Below are 18,599 nucleotides of genomic sequence, written 5' to 3'. Positions count from 1 at the left end.
GGTAAAAATCAGTTCATGCTATTGCCTTCCCAGTGAGGCAGAGAAAAGCTGCCAAATACCAGCTGGAGCACAGTCAGGCTATGGAAGAGTGAATTGTGTCATTCATGCCCAGCCGTGGATGTGATTTTTGGCTGGACTTGAGTCTGCTCAACACACTGATGGTGCCTGTCCTGGGCTTATGAAATGGATTGGCTGGGCAGGGGGGCAGAAGTGGTTTGAAGTGCCCTTGTGCAACATGGACCCAGTTGGAGATTAAACTCTTTTTGAAAAGGGACATTGTTTGCTCTGTGTTTGTCCTGCACCTAACATCCCAGAGCTGTGCCCCACTGCTTGAGCTCCTTGAGCCTTCTTTCATGCTGGAAGTGGCAAACCCAACCACAGTCCTTTGGGAATGTGATAAAAGATAACTCAATTTTTGGCCTAGACATAAAGACTGCTGTCTATATCAGTGTGAGTCCCTTCTGACTGCACTCTTGGTTCAGCTCTGTAAGAAAGCTGAAAGCTCAGGAGAATTTGATCTATGTTTAAGGTGTGCTTGCACTGAGCAGCAGCATGAGCCTGTGGACAGCCAGTCGCTGGTCCTCCCCAGCTGGAGGAGTGGCTGGGAGAAGCTGCGTGAACCCACTTGGTGCACAGCGAGCACCAAGCCTCTGAGGAGAGCAGCTCATCTGGCCTACATCTCTGCTCTGTGTTACAGCCATTGCTTATGGACAGGGCCAGGTTGAGCAGCCCCTGAAATCACCCTGCACTGCTCTACCAGCAAGGCTGATCTCCTGAGTCGGGGAGGGGGGCAGGCTGGGACAGCATGCTCAGAGAGACACCTGCCAGGGGACCCAGATGTGCTGGGCAGAGCTGCCCCACACAGCTGCTGCCTGGGGCTGCTGCCACTGGCACCCCCGGTAATGACAAGGTATTTTTCGTGGCTTTCCAAAAGAGGATCCTGAAATTTGGTGCATTGCAGAACAAGCCTAGTGGGCCAGGGGATAGCTCAGGAAATGTCCCTCTGCTCGTGGCCCCTGATGAGGGTGGGAGGAGGAGTGATTTCTGCCTGGTATCCTGCCTTCCTTTCCCTGCAGGAGATTCATACAAGCATGGTTGCTCACCTTGTGTGCCATCATATATTTGGTGTTTTCACTGTCCAGGGTTTATCGAGCAACATGGCTTTGCAACTGCGAGTGCAAAGGGAGTGGCTCAGTAGTTGTTGCAGTTGGGATCACCAAAACTGCCAAAATTTGTCTGGTCTACTGCTCAGCCAGCAACTGTTTCCCTTGCTAAGGTCCTTCCTAGGAGGGGTAAACTCTCACAGAATTTGGGATAAGTTGCCTGCAGAGAGGTTTCCTGTCAGCCCCACTAGGATTTGGCTGGTAGCCTCACCTCCAGGGCTTTAGCAGAGAGCTGCTGAGGTTGTTCCCTGGATGCCAGGTATTGGTAACATCTCACTAAAAAATAAGATTTCAACATTAGTGATGTGTTCCAAGGAGAAGAGTCATTTTTGGTTTAGAAACTCTCACTTTCCTATGAAAATAAAATACAATAAAATAAGAGGTTTCTCAGCTTTTGAAAGCATGGGAAAGGCCCACTTTCTTACAGCCTTTATGAATTTTGCCCAATTTTTATTTTGAAAGAAAAGAAAAAAGTGGTTTCTATGTCTCTTGCTTTTTTAACTTACTGTATGCAATCAGTTTGCTCTGAAGGAGAGGAGTAATGGCACAGGAATGTGAGGGACTTCTGTAAAAGTATGATTTTTTAAATTTTTTTTTTTTACCAAATGAAATGATTGCACTCCTTAGTTAAGTATTTCTTGGCTGGGGTTTTTTGTGCAAATCGGTGCTTTGAAAGTCTTGCCCCCGAACACGAACGCGTTTTTAATTAAAACGAATAATTATGAACTGTTACTTCTTTCAATCCAACCCTACACTTGCAGCTTAAAGCTACTTTTCTTTACCATACCCGTGCCTAGTTCAGCCCAGGCTGGGAGCAGTAGGGAGGGGAAGCAGGTAGCAGGGAGTGCCCAGCACACACCCTGGGCCACGGCACCGCCTTTGCCGCGTTGGAGAGCCCGGCCGAGACAGGGGCTGGAGGAGGAATTGCTGTGGCTGCCAGGGACGCCCCCGTCCTGGCAAAGCTGCGCTAACAGCTCGTTCCTCCGCTTCCCGAGCCCGGCTCCTCAGTGGATATACAACCGTAGTCTCTGTCACCTGGCAGCTTTCATCGGCATTAAAGGAAACATTTCTAAAGGAAATAGAGTACATTTTACTCTCTGCCTTGCATTTCCTTGATCGTTTAGCAAAGGGAGGAATGTTTCCTCTCTCCCGCTCTTCTTTTCACCCTCTTTTTCTTTTTTTTTTTTTTTTTAATCTCCAGATGTTAGCGGGGCTCTATTTCAAGCCGTTTGCACATGGTAAAACACGTGCCAAGAAGTTGACACAATGTAACAACAACAACAGAAAAAAAAAAAGGCGATGCATGCTGCAAAAAAGGTGTCTGGGACCTTAAATATTGTAGAGCATCACTGACCCCCACTGGGCTGGCACGCTCACTGCACATCATCCACCTTGGGGACTGGTACCTCATCGATGTGTGGGGCTCAGGGACACGCTTGCCTGCGAGGGGGAGCATCTTCCATTCGATCCTGTACAATTGGTGTAGGCCCACCCGAGCCTATCTGTTTTCTTTATGTCCATCATGAACAGAGTAAAGAGGCATTGGCTTGGCTTGCTGCGAGGGGCATTGTGGCTGGATGGCGGAAAGGCTCACTAGTGCTATGGTTAGCTACTCACTGAGATTTTTTGTCTGAGTGGTTGGTGAAATCTCAGTTGCTGGAGGTTTTTAGGAGCAGGTTAAACAAGTATCTGTCAAGAATACAGTAGAGAGAGTTGATGCTGCCTTCGAAGCAGTAAGATAGTTTCCATGTCTTCTCAAGATCCTGTTCAGCCTGAATTTTTATAGTTTTGTGGGAAAATCAGGGGGTGATCCTCTCCATGTTGTGGTACTGATGCATTGTGGTACTGATGCATTGTGGCTGCAATAATTTGGGGAGGTACCTCTAATTGTAATTGCTTTACAACAGAAACAAATTGTCTTGTGTCCCAGGATGTTGAGGAAAAGGTGATGTAGATGTGTAAAGGATCACCACCACACAGATGCTGAAGGAATCAGAGACCTTTCTTTCTCTGTCATTAAACAGAGGACAGTAGCAGAGGCACAGAACTCTGTGTGCTCAGTTGCTATGTGGCTCAGCCAGGCTGCCAGAGAGTGATGCCATGGTCCACACAAGGAGCACATTCCTCCTTCTGGGGAGGAGATTTCAGCAAGACGGGTGCTGGAAGCTTCCTCTGAAACTGAGTTTGATGCCACAAGCCCTTCTCACCATCAGGCCTTTTCAGAAATGGTCTTGTGGTTAAAGAAACCAGACCGTGATTGAGAAGATACGGTTTCAGTTCCTGGCTCCATCAGAAACTTCTTGTGTGACCCTTGGAGAGTTATTTAACCTGTGTGGGTCTCAAGTTCCCTGCCTGCATGTTGGGTGTCCTAACAGTCCTCTACCTTCCCTGGGGTGTTGGAAAGGTTCACTGTGAGGGCCAGAGGTCAGCTGGGACAGTAATCTTGTGATAAGCACCATGAAGAAATGTTTGAAAAGGTAAAGTGTTGGCAGAGTGAGCCTGCACAGTTGCAGTGTGTTTGCTCTGTGGTGTGGAATGGGACCTCCGGGGCATACTGAGAATGTGTCAGGTTTTTACAGCCAAGCAAAGTGAGAGTATGAAGTTGTGTTGTGGTCAGAGGAAAGGGATGCAAGCAACACAAGAGTGCAGCTACTGCACAGTGCTGTACAGTACAAATGACAAGTAGGTCACTGCAGGGACCTGTACATCTGGAGTATAAGTGCAACACGGTTAAAGCAGAATAACCAGGACACAGTAATTAAATCACGGCCTTGGATTTAATTTATGAAGTGTTTCAGGCACACATTGCAGCATGAAGCTGTGTTTACTGTGAAAGATTGTGTTTTCTGACGTCTGCTGAAGAAGAGGGAATTAAGATTGATCTGTCTTGTGTCCAAAGGCTGTGTAAGACAGCTGATGCATACAGCCTGCTACTGTCAAATGGTGATACTTCAAGCTTGGATCCTGGCACAATAAACCATTGCCAAGGGCTTTGCACTCAGTGAAAAGTCTTGAGTTCAAAAGCAAGAGAACGGTAGGTAAGGAAGGCAAGGGTAAGATGAGCTAAATAATACCATTTTCTACAAAATGCACAAAATGCGTTTGGGTTTCCCTTTGTACCATTATTGCAGTGCCCCAAGTGCCAAAATGTCAGAATTAGTCTGGGACAAATATGATCAACACATCTTTGTCTAGCATAATCAGTTAGACAAATACCTCCCATTCACTGTAGGAAGGGAATAAACCTTCCCTTGTGGGTCAGAGATCCCTCTTTTATTGCCTTTGGATGAATCAAAGAACCCAGGATCTCTTGGGTGCTTCTGAGTTGCACATTGAGAACATTGAGACTTAACTTGATTAGAGTGTACTAAGTTAAGGTCTGCTGTTACACTGTTATCATAATAATAAATTTGTGCTCTTGTATCCCTTTAAAGTGGAGTAATTGTGCCTGTCTGACATAGGTGTCCTGAGGAATCCCATGTACTTGGAAAATGCTTGAAAACCCTTGGATAAAAGTCACTAGGAAAGAGGAGGGAGAGAGGGGGAAGTCTTGTTACATTGTTGACTTATGGTCAACGTTGTCCTCGAAATGCTGTTCTGTCATCAATATTTCTTCATTAGGAATAATGATTTTTCCACATTTACTGCCAGCTGATTCAAAGCCATCCAAAAGCAGAATGTGTCATGAATCTCTAAAATGCATTCGCTGGCGAACTCTAAACAGAGATGATTAGAAAAATAACGCAGCGGAAATACTGGGTGTCTTGAGGCTGCCAGGGGAACTTTCAGTGAGATATTTTGTTCAATGTATTTATGTATTCTAAAAATGTTCTTGGTACAGTTTTGAAAAGGCAGCATGCTGTATTTTTTTAGTTCTTTCTTGCATTGTGTATCAGGGCTGCAGTGAGAACTAGGGAATACACTTAGGTGATCAAGGGAAATTGTGTAATTGATAGGCACCGAGGATATGACCTTGTGGTGTATTCCCACAGTACAGTTAGGTGGGAAACAGTTTTTTCCATCATGCAGAGCTTTTTGAGATATCAACGCTTTTTCCCCACATTTCAGCAAATGCAGAACCTCCCTACTTTGATGCTTTTATCAGAAAATTATCCCCTATCTCTTCTCTACATAGAATGCATGCTTTGAATTCCTGAATTTAAGCCTTTAGTGGAGAGGTTTGCACATTTTCTTTCTATTTCTCTGCTCTTGGCATCTGTAGTTACTGCCTGAATTGTCTCTGTTAGGCACTGTACATCACAGTGGTTCTGCCAATGCCTTAGTGTCTAAGTAGGTATGACAGAAGAATAATGCTGTAGCCTAGAAAAGGTTACTGAAGTCCCTGGATGTGCAAACAGGAGCATCTCAAGCCAGCTGCTTGGAGTTACATTGCCTTTGTCTTTGGCTCAAGTGTGATTGCTATCAGAATATTATGCCATGAGCATTAGTATGACATATACCTACTCCATCATCCATCTTCAGTGGTGGACATTTGTTCCATTGGCTCACACGTTCCCAATCTGACGCTTAAAACTGACGTGTGTCCCAGATAAGGTTGGATACCCCGTGCCTAATTCCTTATCGCCAGATCAGGCCCAGTTTCTGGCCAAATCTTAAGAATCTTACTGAGTAACAGCTCAGAGTATGGCCTTTCCTATTCATCTTCACAGTTAAAACCTGCATCCAAGCTCCAGTGACCTTGAATCTCTGTAACAAGCTTTTCAAAAAATGCAATTTCTCTCTGTTCAGGCTCAACTAGCTGCAGAAATAACTCTCTGGCTTGTAACTTAGGCCAGATCATTCCTGCCTCTTAGTTGTAGAGTCATAGAATATCCTGAGTTGGAAAGGCCTTCAAGGATCATCAAATCCAACTCCTAAACATCTCTCCTCTGGTTTCATTTCTGCCTCATATCAAACAGAAGCTTCATGTCTTTACCTGCATGACCTGTAATGACCTATTCCCGCCCTTTCTCCGCTAGTATTCTCTAGTGACATACCAACTCATCCTTCCCATCTGAAGGCGTCTATGTTCAATCTTCAAGCACTTACATTCTCTTTTGTGTTATCTTTGTCCTTTCCTCAGAAGCATTCCATTAAACTTCCTTTAAACTCCCTCTGGGTCCTCTTTCAAATTCTTCCTTCACCTTTTCCTTTGCTGTGCTGTCTACAGACTCCTCATCAACAGTAAAACATGTAGAGTGCTGACACCACAGCTTCCCTTGCTGACTGGTTTTGTCTGATTGTTTCCTTCTATTTCCTATCACTACCCTGTGGTTATTGCTTGTATTAGGTTGTAAACTCCTGCAGTTGGGCCCTTCTTTGAATTCTGTGTTTCTCCAATACCCAGCAGAATGGATCTGTTCCATAATCGGAGCAGCCAGGATCTGTGGTGGTATAGGCAAAAACCATGTGATAACAGTAATGAGATAACAAAAAGTTAGAACATATCATCATGTGGATTATGAGCTCCTCCCTTCCCCCTCTTCCTTCAGATTCACAATATTTCATATTTTTTACATAACAGAAGACAGTAAGTGAGGAGGTTTCAGAAAGGAGTATAGTAGCTGATGTATCCTTTCAGCTGCTGAAGTGTTTCCATGTGATTCACTCACTAATGATGGCATTTTCAGCAGGGAAGCCTCTGTGGGCACTTCTATATGTCTCCCCAAGGTAAGACCAACATGTGGCAGCTGGGCTGGGCTGAAGGAAGGTCACAGCACGGCCGAGGTTATGAACCTCTTCCACGCAAAAATAGAGGACTCCGGTCTCCCAGGCTTGCTGCTAACATATCTCCTTCTAGTTTTGCTGAAATGATCTTGAAAAAGGATCTAAAAAGGGCTGAAGGGGCAAAAGAAGAATGTTGAAATGACATAGTTTCATCTTCATGCAGTTTAGAGCTAATTTTGTCCTTTGTCTTTAAGCTGCCTTTTAAATGCTGTTTGTCTCTGTGGGAAGCAAATGGGTCACGTTGTTCTGTGTTTCTACTGTAATACGCTGCCTGCTATTTTTCTCTTAGATTATTCGTGTAATCTTTTTTGTGCAATCTGTTTGTTCTTGAGTTTTGCAAACTTTGCCTTTGCTACTTCTTTCCCAATAAGCAGTGCAACTTGTTCTGTGTTCACTCATGGGTGTTCTGCACACAACGGACTGGGTTATTTGAGCCAGTGTGAAAATATTAAAATAGGGAACATGTGTGGGCACTTAATTGTGGTGAGCCCAACCACAAATACCTTCGCTGTTGGTAACTGGCACACAGGAAAAGCAGACCTTTGTTTTGTTTTTATCAGACATAATGATAGATACATTGTTTTTAGTGGGGTTTTTCTGGTTTTCTAAGGAAATGAAGCTTGTGCAATCGCAGTGCCTGTGTGCATGTGCCTGTCTGCTTGTCAGTTCCTCCCTCACCAACACTTGAAACTAATAGCCATTTCCAGCTACATTTGAGCGAGTTGCCAGAGTTGGGAGAAGAGACAGGCTTTTGCAGAAGTCTTGTGAGTTCCCAGATTGCACCAAGGTCTGCAGAAGGTGCAGTCTCCAGTTGGTCACATCTCTGCAAACCAGATCGATTGTGTATTTGCCCACATGCCTTTAGGTGGATCCAGCCACCCAACTGTAAGCTGCCAAATTTGAATATTTTGGCTTATTTGCTTTTACCTTTTGGGTGAGTGAGTCAGTTGCTAGGCACAGAGCTTGTGTTTTGATTCTCAGTGGAGTGGCCATGTCTCATGAAAAACATGGTTTGCTCAAGGCCACCGTGTTATAATTTGTATATAAACTTATAAAAAAGGAAGCTTTCTTTAAGCTTTCCTGTGTGAGTTTATAGAAGTATTTCTGTCTGTGTACTTAATAGCAGAAACTGGGCTTCTCATAAATGTAGACAGGTTAAGTCTGTCACTGCCTCAGTGGGAATCTTCTGTGGAAAAACCCAGAAAGAGGAAGGAAAGCCTCAGGAAATCAACTTAAAGGGGAGAAGTTGGCCAAGACTTGTGCTGTGCTACTCTTTGGTTTGTATCTGACCACCAGCAGTGTAGTTGGGGAATACCTCAGAGCTATGGAGGAATGTAGCCTCAGGGCACCTTTGGGAGGCAGAGAAGATGTCTTTATGCCCTTTGCTCAAAGAGGGAACAGAGGTACAAAGGCACTGAGTGACTTGTCAGAGATTATTTGAGTTAGAAACAGACACAGGTCTCCTGGCACAAGTACAGACAGAAGTATGGTCTCCATGTAGACAGCTTCTTCAGCAAATGGAGAGATGCCTTGGTCAAAGTGGAAGATAAATGCTGAAGCACACAAGAGCTGGCTAAATTATGAATGTGAGAAGAGGAGGAGGGGAAGAAAAGATTCCCACATGTTCTGCTCAGATGTTAACAAAGAAAGCTGAGAAGTGTTTGCATAGACACTACATTATTCCATGTCCAAATGCCTCATAAAAATAATACCGGATGATCACAGAATGGCACACTAGGGAAAATAAATTCTTCAGCAGAATATTCCCTCTGGAAAAACACTGTGTAAAGTAATACACTAATGGCTTTCAATTTCATGTTTTATATAGAGAGATATTAACTGCTCCCCAGACGTCTCTTCGTATTACAGCACAGCTACACAAGATGTTTGGAGAAGGCCCTGGAGCAGCTCTGTGCTGTCCACACTCAGGGCTGAGCAGGGCTCTCCCATGGTACACAGGAGGTGTCTTCTGCCTCCTTCCCAGTGCGGTGCTTGCTCCTGTGGTTCCCTCCAGTGGGTTTGGGTTTTTTTTCTTCTTAGCCCTCATGGTTTTTTCCATTCTTCTCCTGTGCTCTGTAGCCTCACTACCATGCTGGGAAACCTGAATTCTTTTTCTGCTCATAAAAAAGGAGTCCTCTCTAGAAGTGTTACAGTGGAGTGATTAAAGCCCAACAGTGACAATCAAAACCCTAATAACAAATGCTAAGGAAAGTAAAGTTTAAATGCAGCATTATTAATTCCATTTGGGGGACTTCCAGACTTGTCTGGATTCATCTGGTGACTTCTCCCTCCACATTGCTCAGGCTGGGAGCTGTTTGAGTCAGAAACTGTCTGTCCCGTAGAAAGCCAACTACGGTTATGCCATTGAAGCAAATTGTAATGATCTGGGTTCTTTTCCAAACTTTCTTAATATATCTCAAATGTGTATATATATCATCCTGCCACATCCTGAGGGATTCAAAAGTAGCTTACATACTTTTTTCCCTGAATGTAGCTTGTTGGAGTCTGGGACAGGCGGAGAAAGAAGTCATGAGTGTGAGGACTATGACAGTGCACAGTGAAGGGCAGCAGTCCTGCTCTTGGGATGACAGGAAAGGTCTAAGCCCCTGTAGGAAGTTGTGCAGTATTTGCATGAAAAGGCCAATAAACACAGACCATGGTGTGAGAGAACATTGTGTCGTTGCTGGATTATGTAATTTGTTATCAGGTACATATTGTTTCTATATGCCTTAATGAAAAATTCTATATTGAACTCAGTCTGCCTTCCTGCTTGTACCTGAGCTTTTGTTTCCCTTCCCACCCTCACTAACCACACCACTCCACCCATGAAGCCTTCAAGAAGTGCAGGGCCCCAAGGCTGCAAGGCCCAGAAGTTATTTTTATACTGGAGTACCATTTTGAGTGGGGCAATGTCCCAGATCAGAGTTGTTCTATTACCTTTGGTGGGGTTCTCTTGTGTAGAGTGGATGACATCGTCCTTAATGCCTTCCATTTTCAACATTGATTGTTGTGTAAGGACATCAGACCTTCATGGGCTATCTCCATTTTCTAGAACTCCAGTGGCAGAGAAAAATGGCAAAGGTGTGCCTTCCACACACCTCTTCCATTATCTCTGCACCACAGTCTTGCCTAGGAAAATGTTTTTCCGCTGATCTGAGAAAATCTTGTCTTCACTTTAAATCTATCTGCCACATAACATCTTTAGCAACAATTTGAGCAAGGCAGCAAGCCTTTTGTACCTGTGTGTGTCTGCAGACTTCTTGTTATGTATTTGTATGTGACATTAAGGACCTTGTTCAGAAACAGACAGCTCTTAAGGTTTGTCTGTACTTTGAGTCTTTACCAGCAGTTTCTGATACACCTTTCTTGAAGGATGTTAAGAATAAAGTATCCACACATCAGTTTCTTTAGGAATAGTTTCTGTGCTTTAAATAGTCACGGTGTGTTAATCTGTATTAATCTTTGAACAGGAAAAAAAGTAATTGGCTCCATTGAGAGAATTGGTTTAAGCTGTACAAGCAAAAACTTCTCTTTAAATTGTGCTGCCACCAGTCAGTTTTATGAGGCTTCCTACCGCAAAATCTTTTCATGTTGAAGCAAGGCTTAAGGCAGAGGTTTATCCTATCTAACTGAGGAGCTGAGGATGACTATATACCTGGGTTAGATGATAGCTGAGTGGTTTGTATCTGGAGCTAAGGATCCTTACAATGATTGCTGGCTTGCAGCAGCACAACTGACATGAGTGCTGTCTTGGGAGCCAGTTTCAGTCCTTTCTAGATCTTTTCATATGGACCAGCACCAGAGTGCCTTCCAGTGGCGCTGGATCTTTGCCAGCAGTGGCACAAACTGTTTTTCTGTGGACTGAGCTGCTGTGTCCCCCTCACCTGATCTGTAGCCATGGGTGAGTGGAGGGACCTCCTCAGCAGCTGAAACAAGGGTCTTGCTTTGACTCCTGTCATTTCCCTCTGGTGACAGGACGCTGTGCCCGCTGCGGGGAGAATGTTGTTGGAGAAGGCACTGGTTGCACAGCCATGGACCAAGTCTTCCACGTGGAGTGTTTCACCTGCATAATGTGCAACAACAAGCTGAGGGGACAGCCTTTCTATGCTGTGGAGAAGAAAGCTTACTGTGAACCCTGCTACATTGTAAGTACCCGTTCTCTTTGTGCCCTGATTTTAATGCACAGACATTGGAAACATTTATTTCTTTCATTGCTGTGGGGTTGCCTTACAGTTAAAAATCCGACAACCCTGTGGCAGTACCATGAGCACCAAGTTTTTTCATGGGCTTCAGAAGAACTCTGGTCTTTTGAGTGTAGTGGGTGAATTCTATTTCCTGGTCTGACCTGACTCTGAAATGAAGTGGACACAGCAGGAGAAAGAGCTGGGTTTTGTGATTGTTTCACCTCTGTAAGAAGGAGACTATGCAGTCATTTTCTAGCACTCGTGTGGTTGTCAGCTTTCTGTGTTGAGAAACCTGATACCAAAATGGTTACAGACTGTGGTGCCCACTAAGATTAAGGAGGTGGGATGCAAGAAAGCACTGAAACTTCTAAAATCAAGACTTTTGCCTTGCTTAATGGAAGACTTTCTAAGAAAGAAACTAAGAAACTAAGGGTCTTTGGATTAGATATCTTTTGAAGTTTATGTTACTGTAAAATTACGTGCTTCCAACTAGGTCTTAAAGCAAACAATTAACGGTTGCTCTGAGGAGCTGCACATTTTAAGAGGCTCCCGTAACAGTAGCTGGAACCAGTTGCACAGATGCAAATTAAAGAAACATCCCATCATGTGCCTGAGGCCTTACCTTGGTCTGACCTTAGCATCCAGTATATTAGGATTGTCCTTGTAACTTAAAGTAAGAAAAGCACTGGAGTGTTCTTAAAGCACTGACAGATCTTTCTCTTGAGTTTGTACAAACACTGGACCTGAGACCCTTCCAGAATTGGATTTACACTTCCGAAAGTAAAAATTGATGTTTTTCTTGACATTTCTGGCATTCCAGTGATAATTAGAGCAATAATACGATAATATTTCTGAAATGCCACCAGTATCTCATTGTTCTTTTTATTTCTACAGAGCCTTCACAGTGAGATTGTTACTGAAATACTGAATATAAAAAGGGAGGATTGTGTCTTATTTACAATGGCAGTGATAGATGGGCCTTGTTAATTTGCTTTTAAAAGCTAAACCTTCTTTTGGTGGAATATGTACCTTTTAAATAATTTCTATTTTTGTTTGCACTAAAATGATTGCGCCATAAAAAATTTAAGGTTCATTTTGTGGCAAGTTTAACCACGTGCAAAGCACTGAAGACTTTAGGAAGGTGCATTCATAATATAATTGGAGCAACTTTATGTAACTGGAATTAAACATTTCATTGACTTCAGACTGGAATTGACTTCATCTGCTTGCAGATTGATACTTTCTTTTCTTCTTTTTTAAATCAAGCACGCATTCTACACCACTCATCTGCTTTAGTTTGGGAAAACATCTGCATTAGCCACTGTAGTAATGGTTTAAGATTATTTAATCCCATTACTTATACACTTCATTAGCCTGAGTGAATTGTTGGCAAAGGTTCAGTAAACTTCCTACATTGGGAGATAAAAGGATAAAAAAGGAAAGGGAGAAGGATTCTGTTCCTCATTTTCTTTCAAATTTATCTTCTATCTATTTAAGGGATAAAGGAACGATAATTGCCTGGTTGCATCTGCGTTTGTATGTTCTGTGATACGGCTTTGCAGCTCTGAGTACAGAGGAAAGAGTAAACGTTTAATAGCTTCCTTTTATATAACCAGAAGGGGCCTTTAAATGTTTATCCGTGCAGTCCACAAAAACATGGTTATGGCGTTAACCCAAAACATGTCTGGATCCATCTGCTGCTGTACATGCAGGGGAAAGGATGGCAATGCTGATGGGGCTACATATGTGTAGCTGGACAGCTGGTACTGTGAGTGGAAAATGGGAAGCAGGAATCTGGCAGTCTGATGAAGTAAAGAAAAAAACAAAAACCCAAGCACACATTAAACTCTTAAATGTGGAAGAAACAAATGTTGGGAGCCTATGTCTCAGTGCCTCTCAGAAAGCTCAGGACTCTGCTGTGTTGAAAGCCAGATCTACAAGGGATCTAGGCTTTTGCCGTGCCACTGGCTTTAGGCCTGAGGAATTTCTCTCCTAGAGCATATGTCTCATTGATTTTTCAGTGGAATGAAGCCTGCATTGGTTTCAGTAGGATAATGAATGCCTAAGTATACTGAGGTTTTGAGCTAGGCTTGCAAGTTGTTCTTTGCAGATGAATGAGACCCTTAAATTGATGAGGCACAGTCTGACTGCTTTTGTCTTTAGATGCCTTTAGATGTGTGATGCAGTTATACTGAACTCTGAGAGTTAATGACCTGCTTAAAACCTAGCCTGTCTAGCCATAAGGATCCTGCTGAAATGTGGCCTCTGGTTATTTTTGTTTGGTTTTGGGTTTTTTTTCTGTTTCTTGTTGATTGGTTGGTTTTGGGGTGGTTCTTTTCTTTTTTTTTTTGGGGGGGGGGGGGGGGGGAGGGGGCGGAGGTGTTTCCCAAAGTCCCTATATCAGAAAATAGCTTGGATACTAGGAACCCTAGATCTGTAGGAATAGGACGGAAGTACCTTGACTCAGATTCGTCTGGATCTGAATTCCCCTGGAATGTGCAGCAGGTGTGACTGGCCCAAGACTGCATAGCTAATTCATGGCAATGGCTAGCTGAGAAAACAGGGTTCTCAGCTGTTGTAAGTGTGAGTAATTCAGTGAAACTTGTTTCCTGGTTTACCTAATTCACACTGATTTCTACCACACATCCCTATTTTGCCAAGTTGAAAACTCTCGACCTGTTATGCCAGCCATAGATGCTTTATTTATATAAAAAAAAATAAATTAACACTTGCCTAGCTGTGATATATAAATTCTTGAAGTCTTTGATTATTTTTTAATAATTCACTGGTGTGACTTGTGGCCTTATGCACATTAAAACTATGCACAAAAACAAAAACAAATTTTTTCAACAATTAGAATTGGCTAATCTTCTCAGTTTGTTGTGTGACTCTTCTTAGTTGTGGTGTAGTGAAGCCATAATTAAGATTACTGTCAAGAGCTGTATTTAATTACTGGTTAGTCAGTACCAAGCCTAAATAGCCTGCAGAAGGGGTTTTCTTTGTTGTTTTTGTTTCTGGTTTTATTTATCAGTGATCCAATTAAGATGAAATTCCCCAAAAGTCTGAATTAACATCTAAGGAAATTGATCACCTGTTTGAAAAGAAATATTTTTCTTAATGGGAATTTGAGTACCAGAGTTAATTTCTTTCACACAAAAATCCTCCCACCCAAAAGCCCATCAGTACCATTTCCTGTTACATTTTCTGAGTGCAGCGAGTTCTGTTGCCAATGTGTTTGCTGGTTTTGCTCTGCATCCAAGGATTCTTTCATTATTGATGTTATTTCTAAAAGAGTACCAGTCTTCTCCATTAAGAGACTTCTGCTGAACTAAAAGCAACTGTAAAAACTAAAGTGTTAATAGGAGACAGATGTTTCCCAGTCATTATGACAGTCAAGTTAACATCTGAAATGCCATGATATGGTTTCCAGTGTAAGCCGTGCACTGCTGTGCACGTGATGAATGCTGTGTCTGCACTATGTTATCAGGATATTTTTCCCCTCCCTTACAGGGCAAATTACTGACAAAAGAACATTTGGTTTGCTTCCTCTAAGTAGTTGAAGAGATTTTAGCACTGGACTTAGAGCAGGGAAAAGGCTTAGAGTAATATCAGTGGAACTGTTGTTATAAAGACTGAAGAGCAAGATGTTCGAGCAGTGCCAGTTGTCTGCTGTCCAAATACCATGTTATCATAAGGACTGAACACAAGGTTAACCAGACACACCAGTCTGGCAAGAGTGATGCTGCTGTTTTGTGAATGGGGTGTTCTTTGATCTCCAGATAACTTTCTCCAGGACGTGGAAATTTTCCTCCATTCTTTATCCCCTCTGCTGGCAGTCTGGTGGTTGGCAGCTGGAGATGTACACTCTCAGGTGAGGGCTGGGAAGGGCTGAGCTCCTGCAGTTAATGCAGAAAGCATCTTGCAGATGCTTCTGGCCTCTGAGGGTTTCTTCTGTTGTGTCCAAGTTAATGTGACCCGCCTGAGGAGAGGACCATGGTGGGACTGGGAAGGGTACAGGAAAGCAGAAATAGCCAGGGTCAGATGAAAGAGAAGTGGTGGGCTAGAAATGGTAAACGATTGAAGGAAAAGAAAGAAACTGTCATGTCTGTCAAGCTAGAGCAGGGGAGTTGGTGGTTGTGCTCTGCAGCGCCCTGTGGAGACCCAGGGATCAAGGTTTCCTGTTTCTGCTGAGCACTGTGAGATATTAAGGACCTGGTCTTAAACCCATCCCCAAAGATCACTTACAAGGATTTTTTGCAGGTGAAGTTCATCTTTCCATAGTACTAAAGCTGTGGAAGTGCTTGAAGGAGGAAGAATTACGCATAGAAGTCATGCCCTGATTATTGCTGTTCCCCAGCTTTAAACTTGGGATCATAGTGCTCCATCTTTTTTTTCCTCCCTTCCCCTTCCCCCTCCCCCCCGCTAGCCCCCCCATTACTTGTTTTGTGAGCAGAAAAAAGTATTTCTTAGAGGGGTTTTTTTCTCTTACAATCTTCTAACTTCCTGGCCTATCAGTGGCTGTAGTTCAATAGGAAAACAACAGAAACACAGGAACAGAACACAAAAGAAATGCTAATGTTTTAAGAAATGGTAAACTAGAGCCACTGGTGCCATGGAGCATCCTGGGAAAGCTTAAATTTGCTAATCATTCTAAAATGTCAGTGTTAACTCAATTTGTGCTCATTGAAATCTCTGGTGAGATTGCTATTGGCTTCAATGGGACTGGTATTGTAAACCCCACTGTGTGTGCACGTGAGTGTGGTTGGTTGAAAGCTGTGCAAGAGCAGCTTCCTGCAGTACATAGGGTTTAAAGTGTAAGGTTGTTCCCTGCAGTAAAACTACATCTATTTTTAAAAATAATTCTGCAATTTGTAAGCAGGGATTACAGCACTAATTTAGCAACTATGTAACAATTTAAATTGGACCAGAAAAGAGAAACTATAATTTAAAGATTTTTTTTTAATGATACAAGTTTTCTTCTTTTTAAAGTAAAAAGCCCTTTATTCTTGTTTTTGTCAAGCAATGTATTGAATTTGAGAGTAATTTATGGAAAGTGCTGCCAGCATGGTATTGCAAGTGCTCCACAATTTGAATTTAAACTGCTCAATGGGATCATTAAGACTATTATGCCTGCTTTCCAAAGAGTTTGAATTCAAAATGACAACTGGAACAAAAATATAAAATAAACTAAAGAGAAGTCACGCACTCTTTGCGTGGTGGAATTTTTCTGCCCTCGAAATATTTCATTGAGATCAATGCTGCTCTTCAATCCTCTCCTAGAAAAAAGCTGGTGTTGCTAGTTTTAGTTCGGTGCTCCTGTGTGAGTCATCGGCAGCAGGGAGCTGAACCTGTGACCCATGGATCGAAAAGCATTAAGGCTCAGCTCCCGTAGCACAGAGATGGAGCTGGGCTGTGCCAGGCAGCAGCAGGCTCAGCCCAGGGTATTTCTTACCCTCAACAGAAGTGGTCAATGGGCGTAGCAGCCACAAAACAGGTCCAGAGTTTTGGCTCGCTCACAGGTGTGTTTTGTTCCTATTGATTATTGCATTGTTAATTTTGCTAGTCTGCACCTGGTTGGTAATTCCTTGGGAAAAAAAATCATGGCAAGGGAAATCTGTTATGTCTGGTAAACTGATCATTTGTAAAAGTGAAAAATTAGTAAATCCCTTAAGAGTGTAACAGCCCTTTCTATTGATAACACCCAGCAACAGCTGATATAAAAAATAGAGATGGAAGGTGGAGGAGGAGTGGCGGCCATAAGCTCAACTCTACTACTTTGAGTGGTAAATGTTCTTGTGCAGTCAGGGCATAGATAGAGGAGGATGGGATGCTATTGCATAAGCTGCACCTTGAGCTTCCAGGAGTCCGAGTCTAGGAGATGAAAAATTGTGTGTGAGAGAATATGTCGATGAAGCAGCTTCTGTCAGAACTGGGACAGCTGAACTTAGCTGACCCTCTGGAAGACTGCATCTGTTTTTTCAGTGGCCTACCAGCAGTTACAGGGGGATGGGTCATGCCTTTTATTTTGTCACGAGGCAGGGGAAAAGGTTCCTTTGCAGGGGTGGAGGAGTCAGCAGAGGTCAATAACCTCCTTTCTAAACTGGAATTATAAAGAAAGGGGAGAAAGTGTACCATGAGATGATGAGGTAATTCTTTACAGGAACTCCTCTGTGGAGACCCAGAGGCTCATATTAAAGAAGACAGGGCCAATTCATCTTGCTGTCCAACAAGGACAGGACAAGAAGTCTGCAAACCAAGCCTGTAAGAGGCAAAATTCATAGTGTTCTTGGAAGACATGAGAGTGAGCCCTGCCAAGAGTTGCACTGGGCTCACCTTGGTGATGGATTCTGAGACCAATATACCTTGGTGTAATTGACTTTCCAGAAAGCTGACTAGAGTGTTGCTTTAGAGGAAGACCAGCTATGGATTGTGGAGATAAAGCAACTTGATGCTACAGTGAGAACAGTGTCATGAGGGGGATATTTTTGGAAAAGTATCATAATGCTGGACAGCATTTTAATAGATACATCTGTGTTGGAAGATTGGGCATGAAGTGCTGATTAACTATTCACTGAAGTCCTGGTGGTGCAAAGTTTTGTTAGGTATGGATCACTTTTCATTCCTTTTCATGGCCCCTGTTTAAAAATGTGTCCATGTTAGGTGATGACTCCTCCTCCACACCTGGGCTTGTGTGAGACGTTTGTGATGGCTTGCTAGAATCCAGATCTTTCCTCCTGTGTGTGTTGGCAGCCATAACAACATAAATTGTAGTCTTGTCTCTGACTTGTGTTTTTATAATTAGAGGCATTTTTTGTATTTTGATTATATGGACTAAGCATTGATTTGACATGTACAATCCAGAAAAACTGTACCATGGGAAATGGAGAGTTCTTAGTGACTGAAAAGATGATACTGTGAAGGACCAGCTGCTACCATTCAGTGAATTTCTTGCCTCGTGGGGTGAATTCCACTGACCAACTGTATATTCTTTGGAAGAAAATAGTCTCCCTTTCTGCAGGACTAATGGGATTTTATGGCTCCTGGCTATAGATCCACTTATGGATCATACTACAGTAGAGGGGATGGCAAAGTCATTTAGCAATGGCTTTTAGTTCTGTGTTGAGCTTTCCCTATAGAACATATCCCAAAGCTTACTGCCTTTGTAAGTTAGCAGAAACGGCTTATAAGGAAAGAATGACATCTTTGTAGAATCTTCCTCATTTGCAGTCAAGTGTAGATGGGTACTGGCAAGTTACATCCGGTGTTTAGAGCATTCATCTCTTTTCTTTCAACTGTACTCCACCACCTCCTCAGTGAACTACTTGCTGTTTCACCCTTTGCTGCCCAAGTGGCATCTGGAGATCCCACTGTAATAAAATCTCATTGTGGTGTGTCAGTGAATCAAAGTCTCTGCCTCCATAAACCTTCTTGGTACACAGCAAGTCTATGGAAAAGGCAGCAGCATTGCCTCCATATTGCAGGTGGAGATCTGACCCCAGTCAGTTTAAATGGAGTTTGTTTAGAT

The 18,599-nt window shown here is 43.0% G+C and overlaps 1 protein-coding gene across 6 annotated transcripts in view; it reads left to right on the top strand.

The window, feature by feature from the left end:
* Positions 1-18,599, top strand: part of LOC125330721 (LIM domain containing preferred translocation partner in lipoma) — a 333,960-nt gene that overhangs the window by 265,044 nt on the left and 50,317 nt on the right. For all 6 annotated transcript variants that reach the window (XM_048314233.1, XM_048314227.1, XM_048314228.1 and 3 more), the window contains one exon: positions 10,866-11,035. In XM_048314233.1, coding sequence (XP_048170190.1) covers positions 10,866-11,035 — 170 coding nt within the window. The remainder of the gene's footprint in view (positions 1-10,865; positions 11,036-18,599) is intronic.

This window comes from Corvus hawaiiensis, chromosome 10, assembly GCF_020740725.1.
Source record: "Corvus hawaiiensis isolate bCorHaw1 chromosome 10, bCorHaw1.pri.cur, whole genome shotgun sequence".
Taxonomy (NCBI): Eukaryota; Metazoa; Chordata; class Aves; order Passeriformes; family Corvidae; genus Corvus; species Corvus hawaiiensis.
This window is presented reverse-complemented; position numbering and strand designations above follow the sequence as displayed.